Source organism: Cucurbita pepo, chromosome 12 (genome assembly GCF_057944985.1).
Source record: "Cucurbita pepo subsp. pepo isolate OVF chromosome 12, ASM5794498v1, whole genome shotgun sequence".
NCBI lineage: Eukaryota > Viridiplantae > Streptophyta > Magnoliopsida > Cucurbitales > Cucurbitaceae > Cucurbita > Cucurbita pepo.
The window spans coordinates 13,920,983-13,942,498 of NC_141809.1; the positions used below are offsets into that span (position 1 = coordinate 13,920,983).

Here is a 21,516-nt window from a genome sequence, read left to right on the forward strand (position 1 = left end):
GTTTTCCTTAAATCTTTGAGGGGAAGCCCTTAAGCGCTGAGGAGAAGCCCGGTAAAACTCAAAAAGGACAAATACCTATTAGCGGTGTGGGTTTGGGCGGTTACAATTTATGAGTAGAGTTTTATCTCTAAATTTCTACCATATTCCAAGTGTTTGAATGGTTAAAATGATTTTTTTTAATTGATTGTGTTAATAATGGGAAAATTTTAAGAAATACATTTTTAAACAGATGATTAAAAGTGGCAAAAAAGACAGAAATAGAAGCAAAGAAGAGTATATCTTCAAACCAACCGACAGAAGGGAACTACGTGATCAAAATTTATAGATATTAAGACTTCAGAATTAAACAAGAGTTGCATCATCTCATAATATAACTCAATTCAAGGCGAGGTATGGAAATATAATTTCAACAACCTTCAAAATGAGAAAGGCCGCTACAACTAGTCCTACTGCAAACAATGCTTCCAATTTGTAAGACTTGAGCCTCAGTCTTCTTCCTCGCCCTCGTTCTCGGCAATGTTGAAGTACCTCAATTCATAGACGTTGCGGTCCTTGTTCGAAGCAATAACCCGAAGCCAATCTCTAACGTTGTGCTTCTTCAAATACTTCTTAGTCAAGTACTTAAGATACCTGGGATTCAAAAGAGAGAACAATCAGTGAAGTTCGATAGGAGTTTACAGGCCTGGCTTATTTTGAAACAAAACAATCATGAACTTTAAGATTGACGATCACCTTCTTTCAAAACTTGTACATATAATTCTAAGATCAATCCTAATAAAAAGAGAATGGATACGTGCAGTGTTACAACTACAATAGGTGACTAATTAGAAAACGCATTACCCATACAATTAGATCAGAGGTGTATCCAAAGAAAATTCCACTAATAAAGACATAGTGGTAATCCACCTCGTATCACAGAGAAACCATACCTAAAGACTATAGATTTAGGGACTACACAGACGAGAAATTAAAAATGACCCAGAAATCCCTCGAAATCTCAATTTCAATATCAACAGGACGAGTTGGAAGAACTAGTATGAGGTAACGAGTACTTCTTAAAGAAGTAGCTTTCCCGTGTACACTAGATACTGGCTGAAATCTCAAGATTAATTCGTACAATAAACCCCAATAATTTTCATCAATTCCACAATTCAATACTATATGTGACAAATTTCCAACAAAATCACAGTAGACAACGATCAATCCGCAAAACGTTTGTAGTCTGAGTACTGCCGCTGCAGCTAACGCATCAATCCGACGCTTATTCCCAAACATTCAAGAAATGCACGGACGATAATCATCCAAAACCATATACATCGTCTCAAATCCAGAATAATACAAGAATTAACAAATACAAAACACTTGGTACCTCTTAGAGAAGTTGCTATCGGAGTTGACGGTGATCTTGTTTTTGTCCCGTGTAACAGTGACAGCGTCACCAAGTGCCCCAGCTTTGCCGCCGACCTTGATCCTCTCGAGAAGAAACTTCTCCAAGGAAGCGATGTCCATAATCTTGTCCTCGACTGGCTTCGCACAATCGATAACGAAGGTCACGCCCTTCTTCTTCCCCTTCGGGCCACCGGATGCGGCTGCTCCACGGCTCATTTTTGCTTCTGCTCTGTGCAGCTTGGCGCCCTAACTTCCTCAAGATGTATAGAACAAACGGCGCTCAATTTAGGGTTTTGAGTAGCTTAAAAGCACGAAGGACTAAGAAGAAAGGTTTTCTTTAAGCATAAATAGCCCATTTTAATTCGAATTTGTAAAAATAGCCTCATTTTTCAATAATCCAAATTAATTTTATATTGTAAAACTAATCCATTAAGAAATGTGGATTTATTTTTATTATTATAAACAAATTTTGCTGCATACGACTCCCCAAGGAACTTGAGAACTGAAAGATGGAAGACGAGCTCAACGGCGTCGTTCCATGTTCTTCCCTCGCCGTCGAATCCACCATTCGCGTCGGAACGGTGAACTTCACGAACAATTTCTTGAACTATGATTCGTTTTCTGTAACTTCTCCATCTGAATCTCTTTTCCCTGCTCATGTTCAGGCCGGCGCTCTATGGGGCTTGTGTATGGGTCCGTGCAATTCTCGTAAAAATGGTAATCTGAAGCACAAATTTCGACAATATATTTTATTCCTTTGATTCTTCTATTGCAATTTCTCTTCTTCATTTCATTCGTTTTCTCTCTTACAGGCCTCAGTGGCGTCGACCATGCTGCTTTCGTGGTATCATATACTTGCTATTTTGTTTTGATTTCCGATTATTTGGATGAGATGGTAGCATTGTGGCGTTTGTCCGATTTGAAAGTGTCTTTGTGGTCTATTTTTCAGGCAAAGTCTGTTGGAAAGTACGGCTTTCAATGTGGTAATGGTTGATTGTCTTAGCGTTTTGGCCTTTACAGATTGTTGAGCTGTGTTTGTGGCTGATTTTTTTGCTTGGTTTTGTTTGTTAGACGAACACGACTCTCCACAATGGTATGATATTGTCCACTTTGAGCATAAGCTCTCGTGGCGTTGCTTTGGGTTTCCCCAAAAGGCCTCGTACCAATGGAGAGTATTATTTGTTTATAAACCCATGATCATTCCCTAAATTAGTCGATGTAGGACTTCCATCATCCAACATTGTTCTGGTCGAAGAAGTAGCTAAAGATATTGGGTTATAAGACTTGTTGCTGTAACTTTTACTCTGACACTCTGTGGGATTCAAAGATACAGAAGGAAGAATGATTGGGTTAGTTACACTCATGAAATGATTCGTTTTCACCATTTTCCTTTGTTTGAATGTGATCCACGGTGAAGGTTGTCATGTAACGGGCATGCGGCCATAGGCATGTTGCCTTGGACAAGCATGACCGTGACACCTAGCTACATTCCCAAAACTTTGACTCAATTTCTATTGAATGCTTTTGTGTATCTAGATCTAACAAGTTATCTAATATATATATACACACATAAGCACATATGGATTTGTATTATACCTGCACCCTAATTATGGCATGAGCCACATTTTTGCAGCTACTTTCAAAATATTTATCATGTTATATGTGTCTTAAAGCCTTTTTTAGTAGTTTTATTGTTATTCGTCCTTATTTTTGGGTACGTAAAAGTTAAGGTCGATGAAATACACATTTAAAAACTTATGTAGAAATCCCGGGTCATTTATGTGACGAGCTTTCTCCAATTATGTTGCAATTGTGGCTGAAGAAAGAAATACCTTTTAACTTGGAATTATTAGTGTTGTCTCTTGGAAGATGAAACCTCAATAGTCATAATTGTCTCTCGAATTCGACAACCATTTATGTAGACTTATATTTACATCGAGAATTTATTGTGCCTTCATGTATCTTGTTTAAAAGAAAAAGATAGTTACTGCTTAATATGTTGAGACTTGCCGTATCATACTAGAACTGTTTCCTGTTCTAAAAAGTACATCGAAATTTACAGTTTTCTTTGGCATGCCGAGAGGAGGTTCGATACTTGCTGCGTTTTATGTCTGGTCGTGGGTGTTCGTGTCGAGTTTTTGAAATTATCCGTTAGGCCTGTACTCTTTTGGATTAGAGCTTTTCTTGTAGGTTAGGTTCTGGTTGGCATCCTTTTTTTGGGCAGCCGTTTTTATAGGCCTGTCTTTTGCTGGTACATGTATTTGTTTGGCATTTTTTTTTTGCCTCATTTTCTCTGGATGAAAGTTCGGGTTTCTTGATTGAAAAAGTTTGGTCCTTAGTTGTTGCATATCTTATATTCAACACCTATTGCTTGGCTTACAAGTATTGGGATATGAGATATGCAGCATCTTTTTGGGCATGTATGTTTGCTAAACAGGTGATTTTTTGCTTTCATTTTGACTATCATAGTTCGAACGATTATGATGCCAGAAATACTATCTATTTAGACACTATGTTAAGAGAAACTTTTGGAAATGAATCTTTAAATCTCCTTTTTGTTTTGTTTTCCCCCCATTTGGCAGCTAAACGTATCGATTGCGGGTGCGGTCGCAGGAGCTGCAATTGCTACAAGGACTAGAAGAAGTTGGTCGCAGGTTGTTGGGATGGCTGCCCTTGTGTCTGCCCTTGTGTCTGCCTTCAGTGCTGCAGCTGAATATTCAAGATCACTTTAGAATACCCCTCTTGTGGGAAGAACAAAACCATGAGGTATTCACCATTCAATCCATTTCCATTACTTGTGAATGATATGCTGCATGCCCAAAATTCAGCAAATGTTGGTCCTGTATCGGTTGAAGGAGGGAGGGACCAGAACCTCATTATGTCGTTTCCACTCAATTCTTGACAATTGCAGCTAACTTCTGGTGAGTTAAAAGCTGTAAATGATGGAAAAGCCGTGTACCAGCTTTCTAGTGGCCTACAATGACTGCTCTACTAAAGATGATGTTTACTAAAGATGTTTACCTCGTATATTATATTATAATCAAATATCTTGAGGATATTTTACCTTCCATTACGGTTTACTGTAGGCATTATATTTGACTTTTTATTATAGACAAATATCTTGTATACGGTTTACTATATGTATGATATTTAGCCTCCTATTACGATTTATCGTAAGTTTAATATTTATAAAAAGGCAGATAGAGGAACCAAATTGTAACCATATGTAAACCTCGAGAGTAAGTTGTGTAAGAAAATTCAAATACCCAAATGCAACCTAACTCGATAGAATGTGAGTTTTTTCAAATAAATCAATTTAGACATTACCTAAATAACATTACTTTCCTTTTCTTACTAAAATACCAACAAATAAAATACACATTCCTAAATTAAGTAAATAAAAATGGAGTAACAGGAGAATTAAACATTAATTAAAAAAAAATGATTCATACCCAGTTACACATATGAGAATTAAACATTAACGATGTTCAAATGAAATTTTAACAACATATATAATGGATTTTGAATCTTTTAATTGAAAATATATGTGAAGTTATACACAAAATTAATAACAATGGTTGGAAACTATGCAAATTTTCTATACATAAGGCTTTGTCCCACATCGATTAGTTCCAGAAAATGGAGAGAGAAGGAGGCTATAAAAACGCTGTTGGAAGGCTGGACAATTCATACCTTTCTCGGCCTTTTGGCTAAGATCAAGTGTAGTATCTGTTCTTATCAGTTTAATATCTGATACGTGGGCCATCGGCCCACATGATATTAAATTAATTTTTCAAGGGGGAGGGTCCACTACAGTAGCTTGCTACTGGGCCCTCGAGCGTCGCCCATGCGTTGCACTATAGCTTGGGCCTGGCGCACCCCTCCAATATATAAGCCCAATATTTATTCGTATATTGTTCTATAACATTAGTTTTATTTATTTCTTTCTAGGATAGTGATGCATATATTGTATTTATATTTAATCGTTAATGTGTACTGTCATCTCTTACTGTTTTGGGGCACAGTTTGGAAGCCTGAGGCAGCCAGTTTGGAAATCAAGGCGAGTGCATTACTTGAAATATAACCAGCCTTCACCACGCGATTCCTTGTCAAATTCACTACTTTTCCACTTTCCCCTCGAAATCCATTCACGCAAGTATCTTCACTTGTCAGCGCTGCGCTAACCCACGTATTGAGATCCCCCATTTGGGCGTCAAAATTCCTCTTAGTCTTCTAAGAACCCCAAGCGACCTATGGAGTTCATCAATGGCGGCTTCGAAGACCTCCACACAGTCGTAAACTGCGGCCCTGTTTCTCCCCATGAACCGCTTGTTGTTCTTCACCCTCCCCAGGAATCGCGCCACGGTTTTAGCCTCTGATATTGTCACCGACACGGCCGCTCGCGCCCATTTCGTGGGGCTTCGCTTGGCGCTGCTTGAAAATGGCGTCAGTAATTGGATACAGAGATCTTGGTGTTGTGTTACGCTGCAGGCTTCTTGGACATAGCTTATTTTGGCGGAGTGTGTCGGCCATGGGAGAATAGAGATGAGGGCAAAAATGATTGCGATTGATGCTCTCGAACTGGGTGCACGCAACATGTTCGATGAAATGTCCGAAAGAAGTAGAGAGTTGGAGAGGTGGAAAAGGGGTGCGGAAATGGAACCTGCCTCTCTATAATATCAGCACACTTATGTGATTTGTGAATAAGATTTTTAAATTAATGGGAGAATTAACGAGTTTTGGGGGTGGATTATATAGTGGGGAAAAGGGTCTTGTTCATGTTCTCATGAACTTTGGAATAAAGGAAATCTAGGACAATTTGGTATCTGTGTTACCAGAATTTACCATACATCTTTGACTTATAGATCATGAGACTTCTGTACATGGATTGGACTTCTAACCAAAAACAAGTCAGAAGGGGGAAAATTGTTCAATTTACTAGGAAAACAAGAATTTACCCGATCATATTACCCGACTTGTTTTCCTAGTACATTGAACAATTTTCCCCCTTCTGATTTATTTGGTTTCAGCAGTAAAAACTGTTAAACCTAAAATAGATCATAACTGTATATACTAAAATAGTCTAAGATTTACTAGTTTATGATTTGAAGGGTTTGTTACCAAATCTATGATTTTATGGTTTGTTACCAAATCATAGATTTGGAATGTAATCTTCATTATACGCATCTATAAATACATGAGGTCGTGACCCATATAGGTCATCGTGCCATTCAATCTAACAAAAACATGTCTTCTTCGTTGAAATTTCAGAGCTTAAACGGGTTGGTCCAAGCTCGAGTTGAAGCTAGAAAGAAGCTCAATTAGTGCGAAGCAAAGAGGCACCTGAAATCACGTGACATGAACGTTATGGAGGGTTTTTCTAGTACTACGAGAATATGGTATACTTCAATATTATATGGAATAGAAACTCCATTATTTTTTAACTATAAATTTCCATACTGGGTAAAGATTAAAAGTCACTCTCAAATTTTATTTAATATTTTAAAAGTAGGGTCTAAAATAGAATATTTAAAAGTTAGGGGTCTGATGTGGAATATGTACACAATCGAGGGGGGTTGGGTGCAAAAAGGGGATAAATATGCGTATTTTATTTTAGAAAAAGATTGCCACATGGCACATATTATGTGTAGTTAGTAACATCCAGCAAATTACTGTGCAACGCGACGCAGAGTATCATAGCCGTACTATATATTTACTCGCGCTACCAATCTTCGATTTTAAAGCCCTAATATTCAGTCCTCTCGCCTCTGCGCTTTGTCACCTACAGATCGGATTCGAGGTAACCTTCAATCAAACGTCGAATCTTGATTAATTAATTTGAGTACAAAACATTCTACGAGTTTAATATTGTACGGTGATTAGATTTCATAGTTTCTGTTTCTATGTTCTCCGTTTCTCGTTAGTTATAATCGGTAATGTTATCCATATCTACGTTTCATCTGCTTAGGGAAAATGAGCAGCCGTGCCAGCAGAACAGTCTATGTTGGCAATCTCCCGGGTGATATTCGTGAAAAAGAAGTGGAAGATTTATTTTACAAGGTATGTTTTCTTAATTTTGTTTGCGCATGACGTTTTGGCGCCTGTGTGGAGCGCTTAAACCATGTAATTGTCTGTCATTTTGGTGCTGCATGTTATGGATGATGAATTTTCTTTATTGAGTCGACTGTAAATTGTTCTTATTTAAGTAGGAGTGCAAGCGTAGAACGCTAAGTATTTTGCTTTCGATAATTGTGATGACCTTATAACTAATGCAGTCCTTACAAATATAGGAGTAATTCCCACTTTTAAATTATAGACGTATGTTTAAATGCTAGACATCCTTCGAGAGTTAATTTGGGACTTACTCGTGCAATTTGAAAGTTCTCGGAGTTAATTATGTCTTTACCGTTAATGATCTTTTATAAATAACTTAACAAGCAACTAAATACGCGTGGAAATTTAGGGTCTGTTTGGAAGGTCAAAATTCCTAAGTGTAATGCTGTAAGTGACAAGTTTTGCACCGGAGGGTGGATACTAAGGACCATCTCTAGAGACTTTTTTTTGGTGTTGCCGACACGTAATAGAGGGTGGTGTTCTATGATTTAGGAGGTGCACCTGAACCCTCCTTTTATGACAGAGCAATGATCCCATAGCGAACTTGTTTTTTCGCCATTATGTTGTCATTTAGCTTGAGAGGAATAGCAAAATCTTTCGACAGGTAGAAAGGTGGGAAGCGATTATATTTAATTCCTTTTAGTGGTTTGTTGATTGAGCCTTTTGTTATTATCAACTGGCATCACTCTCTTGGAGTTCCTTTTGTTCGTGGATTTTATTTTATTTTATTTTATTTTTTTTGTATACCCTTGTATATTCTGTCATTTATCACAATGGAAACTCAGTTTCTTATAAAAAATAAAATATAGATGTATATTATGTGATTTTTCTTTCTTAAAGGTTCAAGATAATCTGAGACAGAATTAAAATAATTTTGGAGTTTTATTTGGTCGAAGTATTTAATTTAAGTCTGTTCTCTCTTGGTATTTAATTGTAGTATGGTCGCATAGCCCACATTGATCTCAAGGTTCCACCAAGGCCTCCTGGTTATGCATTTGTTGAGGTGGGTTTTTTTTCGCATGTGGTGGTACTATATATTCTCTTTCTTTTCTAACACATTACTTATGTTATCAATATGGATTGAGTGAATGTAGTTCGAAGATGCAGAAGATGCTCAAGATGCAATTCGTGGTCGCGATGGCTATGATTTTGATGGCCATAGGTTGCGCGTGAGTCACTAAGTCTTTTTCAATTGTTGCAAAAATTGATTGTTTTGTACTTGATTGCTTTATAGTTGTAGTTTATGCATTGTTTGTTTGTATTTTTAGGTGGAACTTGCTCATGGTGGTCGTGGTCATTCATCATCTAGTGATCGTTATAGTAGTCATGGAAGCAGCCGAGGTGGGCGTGGAGTATCTCGACGTTCTGACTTCCGTGGTATATGACCATTTCTGTGATGCACCGTACAATGTTACAATGTTTTGACATTGTAAATACTGGATGTTGTAATATATGTTTTTCTGTCCATGTAGTATTAGTCACAGGATTACCTTCTTCTGCTTCGTGGCAAGACTTAAAGGTAAGAATCATTCTATTTGGCATGAAATTTATGTGCCTGTCACTCAAAATTTTTTAATCAACACTGATCTCATATTATTTAATGTTGAAGGATCACATGCGGAGAGCTGGGGATGTTTGTTTCTCCCAAGTGTTCCGTGATGGTAGTGGTAAGATACCTACTGATGAAGCTGACTTCGAATTCTCTCTAACATGACATTGAAAATTAAATAGCTATTCATTTCAATGTCCTGTAGGAACCACAGGGATTGTGGATTACACCAACTATGATGACATGAAATATGCAGTAAGTCAATTTTATCTCTGTTCTAAGAATTTTGGAATGTTGAGCCTTAATGATCACCTGGCATACTGGATTGCCCCTATGACTTCAAGAGCTTAAGCTTTGGTTTTGTGATATGCTAAGATATGTGTACTTGTCACTGCAGATTAAAAAACTGGATGACTCTGAGTTCCGTAATGCATTTTCCCGGTCTTATGTTCGTGTATGAACAATGCCTTCTTGATCTATAATTTTTATTTTTATTTTTTTATGATTGCCTTCTTGTCTCTCACCTATTTTAATTTTAATTTTGTAGGTGAGGGAATATGATTCAAAGAGAGATTCATCCAAGAGTCCTAGTCGTGGGCGGTCATACTCTAGAGGGCGGAGTTATAGTCGCAGTCGTAGTAGAGGTCGAAGTAGGAGCAAGAGTCGCAGTAGGAGGTAGGTATATGTTTTACTATTAAATTAGTCTTAGCACAATCCTGTCTTGAATTAAATATTTTATCAACTTTTTGAGCAGCAAGTCTCCTAAGGGTAAATCTTCCCAGCGGTCACCTGTAAAATCCCGATCAAGGTCTGCTTCCCCTGCTCGTTCACGATCAAAATCATCATCTCTTTCAGGGTATGTTTTCTCATTTTATTAACTATAATCATTCATTCTTATGTTCTTTAATTTTATTTTATTCACTTTTATTATTATTATCTTTTAATAAAATCTAACTGCGGCCTGCTCATTGTTTATCTATATTTATATATTTGAGTTTGTTGTCACTCGAGCAGGATTTGTATTTTGCACCTGTCTATCATTGGGCAGAATGTTAGACTGGGTCAAATAGACAACATTAATGTACTGAAAGTGAACTAATTCTTTTGTATTGCTCAAGCACGGGCCAGCAAGTGGTTTTAAGTTTAGCAATGGATTTGATATTACCTTTCTGGATGCTATGTGTTTGCATGCGGTATTGTGGCTTGTACAATTCTCTTGAATGTGAAACCCACCCTTCCCAAGTCTTGGATGCATTCTTGGAATGGTGGAGATGAATACTGGACAGACTTCAAATTAGTCTGGGCAATGTGTCGGCCCTCTATTGGAATGTTGGGTAAACTTTATCTATATTTGACTCAATTTAGTTATTACTATTTTACATCTGATTCTGCTTTCTTTTTAATAACTCTTCGTCCTCGTCCTTCCCCTTTATCAATTGTGAATGTTGTTCAACAGCTGGGATAGTTAAGAAATGAGTCGAATTTCTTTCATTGTTGTCCTCTTTGTGTGTGAAAATCACTTGTTTGTTTTTTAGATATGGAAATATGCGGCATACTGGGGATTGGATATTAGGATCTTGATGGAATATGATTCAATTGTCTTCAATGCTTTTGGTTGAGAAGGTATGCTGTTTTTTAGATGGGCAGCTTTGAAAACCTTCTGGTACCTCTATTCTAATGCTTTTAGCAATGCAATGTCCATGGGTGCTAGATTTGGATCCAAGAAGATCATGGATTGCAATAATAGAGCTGGATATCTTGAACTAAGTGCTATTTGGACTTGGAAGTCATCATCACTTTCATTTACATTTTCTGCTGCAAGATTTGCCAAGCTATAGGACGCACTATCTGGATTCATAATGGACCTTTTGAGGCACAGTAGGGAAGAATGCTCCTCTCCCGTCCACTGACGTCCATAATATATAGTTTCCTGGAGAATAAAGTTTTCTAATTTTTTAGGTCTTCGCAGTTGGATCTTTAAGTTTTGAATTGCCATATCTTCTTCATAGTTGAACTACTAAAATACTATTTTCCTTTCTCTCCTTATACAATGTGGATGAGTCGTTAGGCTTTTGGCTCAATTTGATTTAAGAGACATGGATTTTAAATTTGGGTTGTTTCTGAACCTTTTGCAGATCGCGATCAAGATCCAGGTCTCCGGCACCTAATGTAAGTGATCCCTGTTATGAACTTGTCATTACTGGACGGCATATTAGAAGTTTAACTGATATGTCTTTCGTGTCTGTGTATGAATACGGTTTACGTGGCAGCGTGAGAAACGTACTAGTAAAAGTCCAAAAAGGCGTGAAGCAAGCAAAAGCCCTAGCAGGAGCAGAAGTAGGAGCAGGAGCCGAAGCAGGAGCAAAAGCAAGAGCAAGAGTCCTTCCCGGTAGAGCTTTCTCTTATTTTGTTTTTAAATTTCTGCTGCTTTACTTGGACACTGTAAATGCCCATTCATTTGCATACGTCCTATTAATAATAATGGTGTAATTTAGCTGGAACATTTTGTGGCGGAATTGTTCTGACTTTGAGTCAACTGTTTGAACAGATGAAGAAGATGGAGGCAGCTGTTGATTTCCGTAGCCATGGAGTGAAGCTGGAATAAGAGTATTAATCTGTGAACTTATCTGGAATAGACTTTCATTAAACTTGTTAGTATCTATGTTTTGTTTGGACTCTTCATGTGTGCTATTCTTTTTAGGATATTCTCAGGTTGGAGACGCTTCTAATGTTCCCCAAATTCACATTTTTCATATTGCTACTTCAAATTTAAATCATTACTCTATATCAGCTCCTTTAAAAACAAATATTAAGCTTAATTAACTGTTCATATATAGAATTAATGGTCGTAAAAAAATAATTAATTTTGGGTTAGTTTTGTTTGTTTACGTGTGTTTTATCTCGATATTTATGACTTCATTTTGTACTCGTTTTCCCTAGTATTGAATATCTTTTGAATTTAGGAAATTGTTCTGTATTGAATTGAACGAAGTTGAGATAAAATTCAAATCAAAATCAATATGAACAATTAATTAATATTCTCAAAACAGTGCGAGAATCAATAAAAAAAAAAATATATAATTAATAGCGAATTCATGATCAGCTGCTTCATTATTATTATTAATTTTATACATATAGTTTAAACAATTTACAACGAAATATTTATTAAAAAAAAGGAAAAAAAAAAATAAAGGGGAAGAAAAATGCATTTATTTTATTTACAGTGGAGAACAAGAAGCAGCTTACCTAGAGTCTTTGATTGTTTCAGGCGCCAGTTTTAGGCTTCACTATTGTGACAGTGCATGGAGCATTATGCGCGCAATAATCACTTACACTCCCTAACAAAGCCCTGCATATTATCCCCTCATTACATTCCTGCTACTTTTTACTTCAAATTAAAAAATGTTTAATAAAAAATATCTAATAAATCATAAATCATTTAAGGAATTTATTAAACACAAAATTAAAATTTTTATTTCATAAAATACTAAACTTCCAATTATATATAAAAATAGTTAAATAAGTAAGGTAGGAAGTTACTAGATATAGATGTATACTTGTAATTTAATTAAAAATGTAAAGCTTTGCCGGTACCCTAATTTAAACATATAATTAAAAAAAAAAAAAGGACGAATCATTTTTTAAAATGACAGCGATAAAATTGATAACACACAGAAATTAAAAACTATGTAATTAATAAAGCAAGAACCTCTTAATGGCTCCATAGCCATGACTTCCCACCACCAGCATTGAAGCATTGTGCTTACTAACCGCCTTGCACAGTACATACCTAGCATCTCCTTCTTCCACCTCAAACTTCACTTCACTCACCTGTAATTTCAATTCGATTCAGTTCACTCAAATTTCCGTCCATATTCATGGATTTGACAGATCGACGATTACCGATTTAGCAGCGCAGATCTCTCTCGCTTTCTCGATGATTCTGGCGGCCTTCCTCTTCAAATTCTGGTCCAAAACTTGGTACAATCCAGGTTCCGATCCAAAAACCACTGATTACATATAATTTCTCATCATTTACTTTCAAACTTGAAATTAAGGAATTAGCAGATCAGATGAGGAGGAGGATGATCGATCTTACTTCCCGGTCCGGCGACTCCGACGAAGGTTTCGGGAATCGGTTTGGCGTGGACAACGATGATCTTGAAAGGAGGAGGATATACGGCTGAAGAGAAGTGATCTAGTGTCCACTCCAGAGCGGCGATTGAGTATTCGCTGTCGTCGATGCCGATCACCATCACTGGCTTCTCCGTCGCCGCCATTGGAGAGATTCCTCTGTGAAGTGGTTTGAATTGGGGAAGAAGAAGAAGAAGAAGAAAATGAGCTATTTTATTTTTATTTTTGTTTTTAAAGGTGAAATTGTCTACGTGGCAGGTCTTGTCAGCGTGCAGCAATCCTGAAAACGGAAGAGCCTCTTACATGTCACCCAAATGCTGTGCCACCTCTTCCCACGTGGCTACCAGCAATACAATGGCACCTTTTCTCTGAGAAAATTTGTCGACCACCATCCTTCCATAATTTTTAGTGCGAGTATATGTAATACAAATTTTTTCTGTTATTTCTCCCTTTTTAATTTAAATTTTTTGAAACCTTCATATTTATTTTTATATTTATTTTTATTATGTTATATTATGTTAAATTTGTTGGATTATTTATTTTTATTATGTTATATTATGTTAAATTTGTTGGATGAATGTTATGGCTGCAGAGTAGCATGTTAAATTTGTTCGATTAAGGGGAGGTATAATTTGTTCGAAAAGGAACAAAGGACTCTAAAAGAAAAAAGAGTCGAGCCTCGATTAAGGGGGACTCTAAAAGAAAAAAGAATCGAGCCTCGATTAAGGGAAGGTATAATTTGTTCGATTAAGGGGAGGTATAATTTGTTCGAGAAAGAGGGGTTGGATGAGCCTAATCAAATTTTTTATCATCATATTTCTAAAATATAAGTAATATTTTTATAAAAATGTTGTAAAAGAAAATGATTAAAACATGCTACAAATGTGAAAATGGAGGGAAATTGTTGAACTTTCAATTATGAAGTAACGATGACATATATAATTATTCATTTTTATTTGTATGATTCGCTAATTAAGCGAGATTTCCATTTAAAAAACTTAAACCCAATGCTTTGTATGTCAATTACGAGAACGATGATTCTAAAAACTAGAATTTTATTGGAAGGTTTTGTTATTATTGTGACAGTTTACAACATTGGGCAAATATACATACATAATACATAACATAATAGAACAGCATTACTTGATTTAAAGAGAATAGTTCTTGATTTAAAGACTCGAAGAAAAGAAGAAGAAGAAGAAGAAGAAGAAGAAGAAGAAGAAGAAGAAGAAGAAGAAGAAGAAGAAGAAGGGGAATTGGGAAAGTTGAGCTATTTTTGTTCTTGTGATTCAACCTTGGGGTTCAGCTTCTTGACGATCATGACGGTACATGAAGCTTGATGAGCACAATAGTCACTCACACTCCCCAAGAACGCCCTGCATTCATCCATTGAAACTAATCATATTTGTTCTTTTCCCCCTTCTAAAATGCGTTTAAACCATGTACCTCTTTACAGCTCCATAGCCATGGCTTCCCACCACAAGCATTGAAGCCCTATGCTTATCCACCGCCTGACACAGCACATACCTAGCATCTCCTTCATCCACCTCGAATTTTGCATCATTCACCTGCATTTTTCATTTCGAAATTCCAATTCCATCAAATGGAAGTGATGAACACGAGAGAATTCGAGATCAACAATTCGATTTCTATTCTCATCATTCTATACATTCTCCGTATAGCGAGAATAAAATCGATTTCTATTCTCATCCTTCTCTTCAATCTCCGTACAGAGAGAACTCGAGATAAAAAAAAATCAATCTCTGTTCTCATCCTTCCCTTCACTCTCCGTACAGATTCCCAAAAGTCTAAATCGGTTTCAACTTTCTTCAGATGAACAAAATGAATTACAATCAAACTCAACCATTCCAGACTCCAACAATTTTATCATAATCAAGCAATTTTACTCGATTCTGTTACCGATTTGGATTCACAGATCTCCGTACGGAGAGAATTCGAGATCAAAAAATCGATCTCTGTTCTCATCTTTCTCTTCACTCTCCGTACAGATTCCCAAAAGTCTAAATCGGTTTCAATTTTCTTCAGATGAACAAAATGATTTACAATCAAACTCAACCATTCCAGACTCCAACAATTTATATCATAATCAAGCAATTTTACTCGACTCTGTTACCAATTTGGATTCACAGATTCCTCTCGCAGTTGCGATGATCAACGCAGCTTTCTTCTTCAAATCATCGTTCAGAAACTGGTAACTTCCAGCAGATCCTACAATCACTGGTTACAATTTCTGGTTTCATACCACATCGCTTAAGCAAAAATACATCCATCAACAATTGAAATTAGTTTTACCATAGAAAAGCAATATTGATCTTACTTCCAGGTCCGCCTACTCCGATAAAGACGTCGGGAAACGGTTTGGCGTAGACGACGACAAGCTTGAACGGAGGATTTACTGTTGAAGAGAAGAAGTGGTCGAGTGTCCATTCTAGAGCGTAGGTTGCGTATTCGCTGTCGTCGACTCCAATCACCATCACTGGCTTCTCCGCTGTCGCCATTGGAACGATTCCACAGCCGCCGTTGGTTTTTTCTTGGATGTATGAAGCGGTTTAAATCGGAAATGAAGACGGCTCCGTTTTTATAGGCGATCTATCGTCCACGTGGCCACTCTTGCGTCACCGGAAAAATGAAGCAGAGTTTTACATGTCATCCAATTATTGTGACACGTCGGTACACGTGGCTTCGAGTAGATTCCCTCAGTCCTTTAGTCTATAATCTAATTCAGTTAAATCAATAAAAATAACTTTTCATTTTATCTTTAAAAAAATATCTACAAAATTTCAAAAAAGACTTTTACAAATGGATTGTTGAATATTAAAAAATGTTAGAGAATTATTGAGGATAAGTCCCACATTGATTAATTTAGTGGAAAATCATAGGTTTATAAGTGAAGGATATTATTTTATTGATATAATTATATTAATGGATACAACTTCTCATACAATGTATAAGAGAGTGAATCTATAAGTAAATGATTTAAACAATTTTTTTTATTAATTTAGTTTTTTTAAATGTTTAAATAAATATTGAAAATATATTTGATATATTAAATTTAAAAAGGAAAAAATATATTTAAATCGAATTAATATTCAATATATTATATATAAAATAAAATCTATATTTATTTTATTTGATATATAAAATATTAAAAAAAATTAATATATGTAAAATTTATTAAATATAAATGAGATTCAATATTTTAATATGATTTATAATTTAATTTTGGTAAAGAATATAATTAAGTTTTCTAGTTATGGTAAATTACATTTGCTAATAATTTTAATGGAATAAAAAAAGATAAGGAAATATATATATATCATGTAATAAAATAATTATTTGATTTATAAATATGGAATGTATTGTAAGAGAAAAGAGGAAAAAAAATTAAGGAAAAAATATATATATCATGTAATAAAATAAAATATAGTAATTATTTGTTCTATAAATATGAGTTTATTGTAAGAGAAAAGGGGAAGAGAATAACAATGGCAGGCGACTGGACGATGATAAAGAGATTGGACGACGCAGATATGAATGGGCTATTGCAACTGAGGGAAGATGATGAAGATGCTGACATCAGAGCTAATTTGTTTAACTGGTGGCCTCGGAGCAAGGTTAGGGATTTGAAGAGAGTCGTTGGAAGTGAAGTGAGAATCAGTCTGTACGACGTGACCATGGACCAAGCCATACAAACAACTATGAGATGGCTCGGGATGACTCGATACCATATTGAATGGGACATCCAAAACAAACCTTATTCGCCTGGAGATGATATGTTAATGTATTGGGATCTCAGGTATAATCGATTGACTTACAAGATCATTCAAACATATTATCCAGACATTAGTGACGCATGTTCGGGCACGTATTAAAAGAACGTCAATTTGCATAAATTATGTGTGTTCGAGAATTTTCTATTAGTATTATTAGTATTATTGTTGTTATTATTATTATTATTATTATGCATTTTTCATTTATTTATTTAGTTGTTGTTTTTCAATTTGTATTATTTGTTCCTCCAATTATTTATTTATCTTTGTTTTTTCATTATTATTTATATTTATTAATGTCTTTCTTTTTTATCCTTCCTATAAATTATTTATTTGAAAATAATTATTAATATTGACCACTAAAAATATTTATAATTACTTTTTAATGAATGAAAATTAAATCAATTAGTTTAATAATTTGACTTAATAAAAAGGAATTAACTAACAATTAATTATCTAATAATAAAGGGTTAAAAGTAGTCGTTAGAACTAAAAAAAAAAATATTTATTTATATAACATTTCATCTCTTAATTTAAATTAATTTAATTAATTTAATTAATGAATTATTTCTTTAATTGTAATAAATTAGTTAAAGCTTTTCTCGCTTCTTTTATGTACGGAGCTCTTTAAAGCGAGGAAACGGCGTCGTTCTATTGGAGATCTACTGCCCACCTGGTCAACGAAGTAAAATTTTACGTGTCACACCGACATTGTGCCACGTTTGTAAACGTGGCTTCCATTAGTCTCTTTTTTAAACTATAAAAAAGTAATTTAAATAAAAATTAATATTAATAAACAATATTTTGAGTAGGAAATTTTAGACTAAGACGAGCTTGAACATGCGCCCCTAACTTCGGAAATTGCGTTTGAAGGACCCGGTAAACGAGTCGAACCCATTAACATATTATAACCAGACGCATAAAGTTTGTTTTGGACGTCCCATCTGATATGGTAAAAGACCGTCCCAAGCCACTTTATAGTTGTTTGCATGACTTGATTCGTGTTCTCGTCGAACAGAGTGATATTCGCTTCATTTCCGACTGTTCTTTTTAGATCCCGAACTTCCCTCCGAAATCACCACTTGAATAAATTTGTTTTGATGTCAGTATCTTCGTCATCTTCTCTTAGGTGCAATAGTCCAGTCATATCGGCGTCTTCTAGTTTCTTTATCATCGTCCATCGCCCTGCCATTTTTATTTTTTTTTATATTTTCTCTTACCGTAAATCCAATATTTATAGAACAAAAAATTACTGTATTTTAATTTGATTGCATGATATATATTTTTCATTCCATTTATTATTATTAACATATATGATTTACCATGTTCATGCCTTAGTTCCAAGATACTCTCAAGTAAATCTAATGAAAATTTACACCAAACAAACAATTTAATGAAAACTTTTGAGAAAATTAAATAATATATTTATATTCATATATTACTTATTTAAATCTTATTAAAATAGCATAAAATCTCATATTATATTCGACCTATTTAAATGTCATTTATATTTATATTTAATATATCACTTAGAGATGTCTACGAGATGGGAGAAGACGGATAAGCCATCCCTATCTCGTCACCTATTTCATTTTCTAACCCTGTAAAATTCGAATCTGATTCCCCAAGATAATTTGTACCCGTTAACATCCTTTAAAAAATATAGTTATTAATTTAAATAAAAAATTAAAATTTCATTTTTAAATTTTTAATATTTAATGTGTTAAAAATATATTTATATTAAACAAGATAGAAACAAGAATCTCAATCAATCTCTGGTCATTTTCTTAGACGTTTTACGTCTAGAAGAAGAGAGTAGAAATAAGCACTATAAAGGCCAACGTTGGCTACAAAATCAATGCAAGTAAAGCTAATTCGTGGCGTATGGGTTCGAAGGACATCGAAATAGTAGATAGAAGTCGTGGTTGTGATTTTCATATTTATGTCTAATAGCTTCTTGAACTTCAAAAATTATCTAATATTATCTAACTTTATTAACTTTGAACGGGTAGTTCATCAAAAATAATCCATCTATTAATTATAATAATTAAAATTAAATTTGATGTCTAATAGAACATAAAAATTTTATTTTTATTTGCAAAAAAAAATCAAATAAGAATTTATTAGCCATGGGATGGGCTAACTTGAGCAGGTGAGGGATGGCACAAGTCGTTGGGCTAACCAAAAAGTTTTTATATATATTTTTAAAATTAAAGTGAGAAATGCCTTAAAAAGAAAATTAAAAAGATTAAATAACTTTCAAGTATCCCGTCTTAAAAATACAATAAGATTCAGAAATACAAACAGAAATACAGATTTTGAGTTATTTAAGCACTGTTTTTGTTGCTACGCTCCTTCATCTTCACAATCATGACACTGCAAGGTGCTTGATGTGCGCAATAGTCACTCACACTTCCCATCAAAGCCCTGCATTACTATGAACTCCCATTACAATTTTGGACTAAAAAATTTATTTATGCAAGAAATGATCCTACATGGTTTTAGAGATGATCATAGATTTATAATTATAGATTTATAATTAAAGAATACATGGTTTTAGAGATGATCATAGATTTATAATTAAAGAATACTCTTATGCTCAAAGTGGAGCATATCACACTATTGTGGAGAGTCGTGTTCCACTAAGAGCCACACCCTTCAAATATGATACCCATTATCGTAGCGAAATACCACGACCAAAAGGAATATGATACCCAATTGTTGTAGAGGAATGCAACAACCAAAATGTTATGATACTCAATTGTTATGGAGAAAGTGGGAGCAAGATCCATCGCACTCACACACAAACAGAAATTAAATAAAGAGATACCAAAATTTACGTGGTTCGGGAGAAAGTACCGTTTAATAGCTCCATGGCCACGGCTTCCTACTACAAGCACTGAAGCCCGGTGCTTATTAGCCGCCTCGCACAGTACATACCTTGCATCTCCTTCTTCAACCTCGAATTCACCATCAAAAACCTGCAATTCAACTCCATTGCTATTGCTCTCTGTTCTTTACAGATTCTTAAATCGATCTACAGGATTTCTACTTTCTCGATTTACGATTTACAATTGGATCGCATTTGAGAATCATCGCAAGTTCGTATCCATTTAATCCGAGATTCAAAGAATGAGATAAGGTAAATCGAGAAATCTAAACTCCACTGTTACCGATTTCGCAGCGCAAATTTCTCTGGCGAGTTCGATAGTTCTCGCAGCTTTTCTCTTCAAATCATCATCCAGAGCTTGGTAGGTTTCAACCGATCCTGCAATTCCTGATTGTAGACTCTGAGTTCATTAGTCGTCTCTTTAAAAACTCGATTATAGATTTGGAACCATTTCTGTTTGAAAGTAAATAGCAGAGAGAAGGAGGATCGATCTTACTTCCTGGTCCGGAGACGCCGACGAAGACGTCGGGAGATGGTTTGACATGAACAACGACGAGCTTAAACGGTTGTAATCGTACTGTTCGAGAAAAAAATTTGTCCAATGTCCACTCCAGAGCGGCAACTGCGTGTTCGCTGTCGTCGATTCCGATCACCATCACTGGCTTCGCTGCCTCTACCGCCATCGCCGCCAGACGATTCCAGAACGCCGCCTGTTTTTGGGATTGGTGAACTGGTTTCAAACAGGGGAGGAGAAGGAGAACGCGGCGTTTTTATTGTTTGAGGGAAGAGTTTGTCCACGTGGCAGCCGTGTCAGCAAGTTCGGCCATAAATGCAATGGACTCTTACATGTCACTGAGATACATCGACACCTTTGTACACGTGGCAGCCACAGAATTCCTATTTTTCGTTTCTATTTTTTTAGATATAGAAATATTTTCATAATTGATTTTAAAAACAACAATATCAAATTTATTGTTTATTATTTTTGTTATCTAACTTTAAAAGGCAATAATAAATATTTAAAGATAAATATAAAACAAAAATTTGAATTAGTTTTATTTCAAATAAAATTACAATAAATTATTAACCACACACTTTTCTATTTTATCTAATAATAAATAATAAATAAGAAATACAAGACTTACACCATAATTCAACTTAAAATATTCTTAATTTATATATAATTTATATATAATTTATATATAATTTATTATAATTTATGACGTGCTTGATCCTGCGTCACTAATTTCTGGAAACTGTATTTGAAGGACTTTTAAGCCAATCGATTATACTTCAGATCCCAACCCATTAACATATCTTGTCCAGACGCATAAGGTTTATTTTTGACGTCCCATTCGATATGGTAACGAGGCGTCCCGAGCCACCTGATGGTTGTTTGCATGACTTCGTTCGTGTTCTCGTCGAACAGAATGATTTTCGCTTCATTTCCGATCTGTTTCTTTAGATCCCTAACTTTACTCCGAGGGCACCACCTGAATAAATTTGTGTTGATGTCGGTATCTACGTCATCCTCTCTAAGTTGCAAGAGTCCATTCATATCCGCTTGTTCCAATTTCTTTATCATCGTCCATCTCTCTGTCATTGTTTTTACTTTACCTTTTCTCCTATGGTAAATCCAATATTTATAG

General features: G+C 35.2%; 6 protein-coding genes, 1 non-coding gene and 1 pseudogene across 23 annotated transcripts; 3 read left to right on the forward strand and 5 right to left on the reverse strand.

The window, feature by feature from the left end:
- Positions 1-296: 296 nt before the first annotated feature.
- LOC111807482 (large ribosomal subunit protein eL22z) lies at positions 297-1,687 on the reverse strand. The gene is made up of 2 exons (XM_023693225.2): positions 1,370-1,687; positions 297-630 (listed from the first exon to the last, which is right to left on the reverse strand). The coding sequence occupies exons 1-2, from the start codon at positions 1,603-1,605 to the stop codon at positions 486-488; spliced, it is 381 nt and encodes a 126-aa protein (XP_023548993.1). The 5' UTR covers positions 1,606-1,687; the 3' UTR covers positions 297-485.
- Positions 1,688-1,764: 77 nt separating this feature from the next.
- Positions 1,765-4,405, forward strand: LOC111807483 (outer envelope pore protein 16-4, chloroplastic). 7 transcript variants are annotated; one of them, XM_023693227.2, is made up of 5 exons: positions 1,765-1,970; positions 2,055-2,106; positions 2,202-2,233; positions 2,339-2,372; positions 3,972-4,405. In XM_023693227.2, the coding sequence occupies exons 1-5, from the start codon at positions 1,899-1,901 to the stop codon at positions 4,025-4,027; spliced, it is 246 nt and encodes an 81-aa protein (XP_023548995.2). In that variant the 5' UTR covers positions 1,765-1,898; the 3' UTR covers positions 4,028-4,405. The 7 variants fall into 7 exon arrangements, 5 of the variants coding, with proteins under 5 accessions (XP_023548995.2, XP_086985063.1, XP_086985062.1 ...); XM_087128937.1 differs by having other exon boundaries at positions 1,790-1,970; positions 2,461-4,106; XR_015423135.1 differs by adding an exon at positions 2,461-2,738 and having other exon boundaries at positions 1,797-1,970; positions 2,202-2,372; positions 3,972-4,107.
- A 651-nt stretch (positions 4,406-5,056) lies between these two features.
- On the reverse strand, positions 5,057-6,397 carry LOC111807480 (pectinesterase inhibitor 6 pseudogene; annotated as a pseudogene).
- Positions 5,079-5,273, forward strand: LOC111807836 (U2 spliceosomal RNA). Its single transcript, XR_002816984.2, has one exon. It is a non-coding gene; the product is annotated as a U2 spliceosomal RNA (small nuclear RNA).
- A 637-nt stretch (positions 6,398-7,034) lies between the features above and the next one.
- On the forward strand, positions 7,035-11,829 carry LOC111806774 (serine/arginine-rich-splicing factor SR34). 8 transcript variants are annotated; one of them, XM_087129013.1, is made up of 15 exons: positions 7,035-7,189; positions 7,358-7,449; positions 8,441-8,506; positions 8,598-8,672; positions 8,772-8,880; positions 8,976-9,022; positions 9,113-9,170; positions 9,258-9,307; positions 9,450-9,506; positions 9,600-9,727; positions 9,807-9,908; positions 11,188-11,221; positions 11,323-11,382; positions 11,419-11,441; positions 11,601-11,829. In XM_087129013.1, the coding sequence occupies exons 2-15, from the start codon at positions 7,363-7,365 to the stop codon at positions 11,602-11,604; spliced, it is 900 nt and encodes a 299-aa protein (XP_086985139.1). In that variant the 5' UTR covers positions 7,035-7,189; positions 7,358-7,362; the 3' UTR covers positions 11,605-11,829. The 8 variants fall into 8 exon arrangements, 5 of the variants coding, with proteins under 5 accessions (XP_086985139.1, XP_023547992.2, XP_086985137.1 ...); XR_002816876.2 differs by lacking the exon at positions 11,601-11,829 and adding an exon at positions 10,588-10,675 and having other exon boundaries at positions 11,323-11,432; XR_015423156.1 differs by lacking the exon at positions 11,601-11,829 and adding an exon at positions 10,067-10,386 and having other exon boundaries at positions 11,323-11,422.
- Positions 11,830-12,133: 304 nt separating this feature from the next.
- LOC111806776 (universal stress protein PHOS34) lies at positions 12,134-13,394 on the reverse strand. Its single transcript, XM_023692227.2, has 4 exons — positions 13,152-13,394; positions 12,956-13,062; positions 12,762-12,883; positions 12,134-12,401 (listed from the first exon to the last, which is right to left on the reverse strand). Exons 1-4 carry the CDS (start codon positions 13,330-13,332, stop codon positions 12,317-12,319), a joined length of 495 nt encoding a protein of 164 aa, XP_023547995.2. The 5' UTR covers positions 13,333-13,394; the 3' UTR covers positions 12,134-12,316.
- Positions 13,395-14,224: 830 nt separating this feature from the next.
- On the reverse strand, positions 14,225-15,756 carry LOC111806775 (universal stress protein A-like protein). 2 transcript variants are annotated; one of them, XM_087129015.1, is made up of 5 exons: positions 15,525-15,756; positions 15,321-15,424; positions 14,633-14,754; positions 14,414-14,562; positions 14,225-14,371 (listed from the first exon to the last, which is right to left on the reverse strand). In XM_087129015.1, the coding sequence occupies exons 1-4, from the start codon at positions 15,703-15,705 to the stop codon at positions 14,457-14,459; spliced, it is 513 nt and encodes a 170-aa protein (XP_086985141.1). In that variant the 5' UTR covers positions 15,706-15,756; the 3' UTR covers positions 14,225-14,371; positions 14,414-14,456. The 2 variants fall into 2 exon arrangements, with proteins under 2 accessions (XP_086985141.1, XP_023547994.1); XM_023692226.2 differs by having other exon boundaries at positions 14,225-14,562.
- Positions 15,757-19,204: 3,448 nt separating this feature from the next.
- On the reverse strand, positions 19,205-20,615 carry LOC111786496 (universal stress protein A-like protein). 3 transcript variants are annotated; one of them, XM_087129297.1, is made up of 4 exons: positions 20,364-20,615; positions 20,151-20,245; positions 19,837-19,958; positions 19,205-19,404 (listed from the first exon to the last, which is right to left on the reverse strand). In XM_087129297.1, the coding sequence occupies exons 1-4, from the start codon at positions 20,548-20,550 to the stop codon at positions 19,305-19,307; spliced, it is 504 nt and encodes a 167-aa protein (XP_086985423.1). In that variant the 5' UTR covers positions 20,551-20,615; the 3' UTR covers positions 19,205-19,304. The 3 variants fall into 3 exon arrangements, with proteins under 3 accessions (XP_086985423.1, XP_023522510.2, XP_086985424.1); XM_023666742.2 differs by having other exon boundaries at positions 20,151-20,254; positions 20,364-20,614; XM_087129298.1 differs by having other exon boundaries at positions 19,205-19,412; positions 20,151-20,254; positions 20,364-20,614.
- Positions 20,616-21,516: the final 901 nt, after the last annotated feature.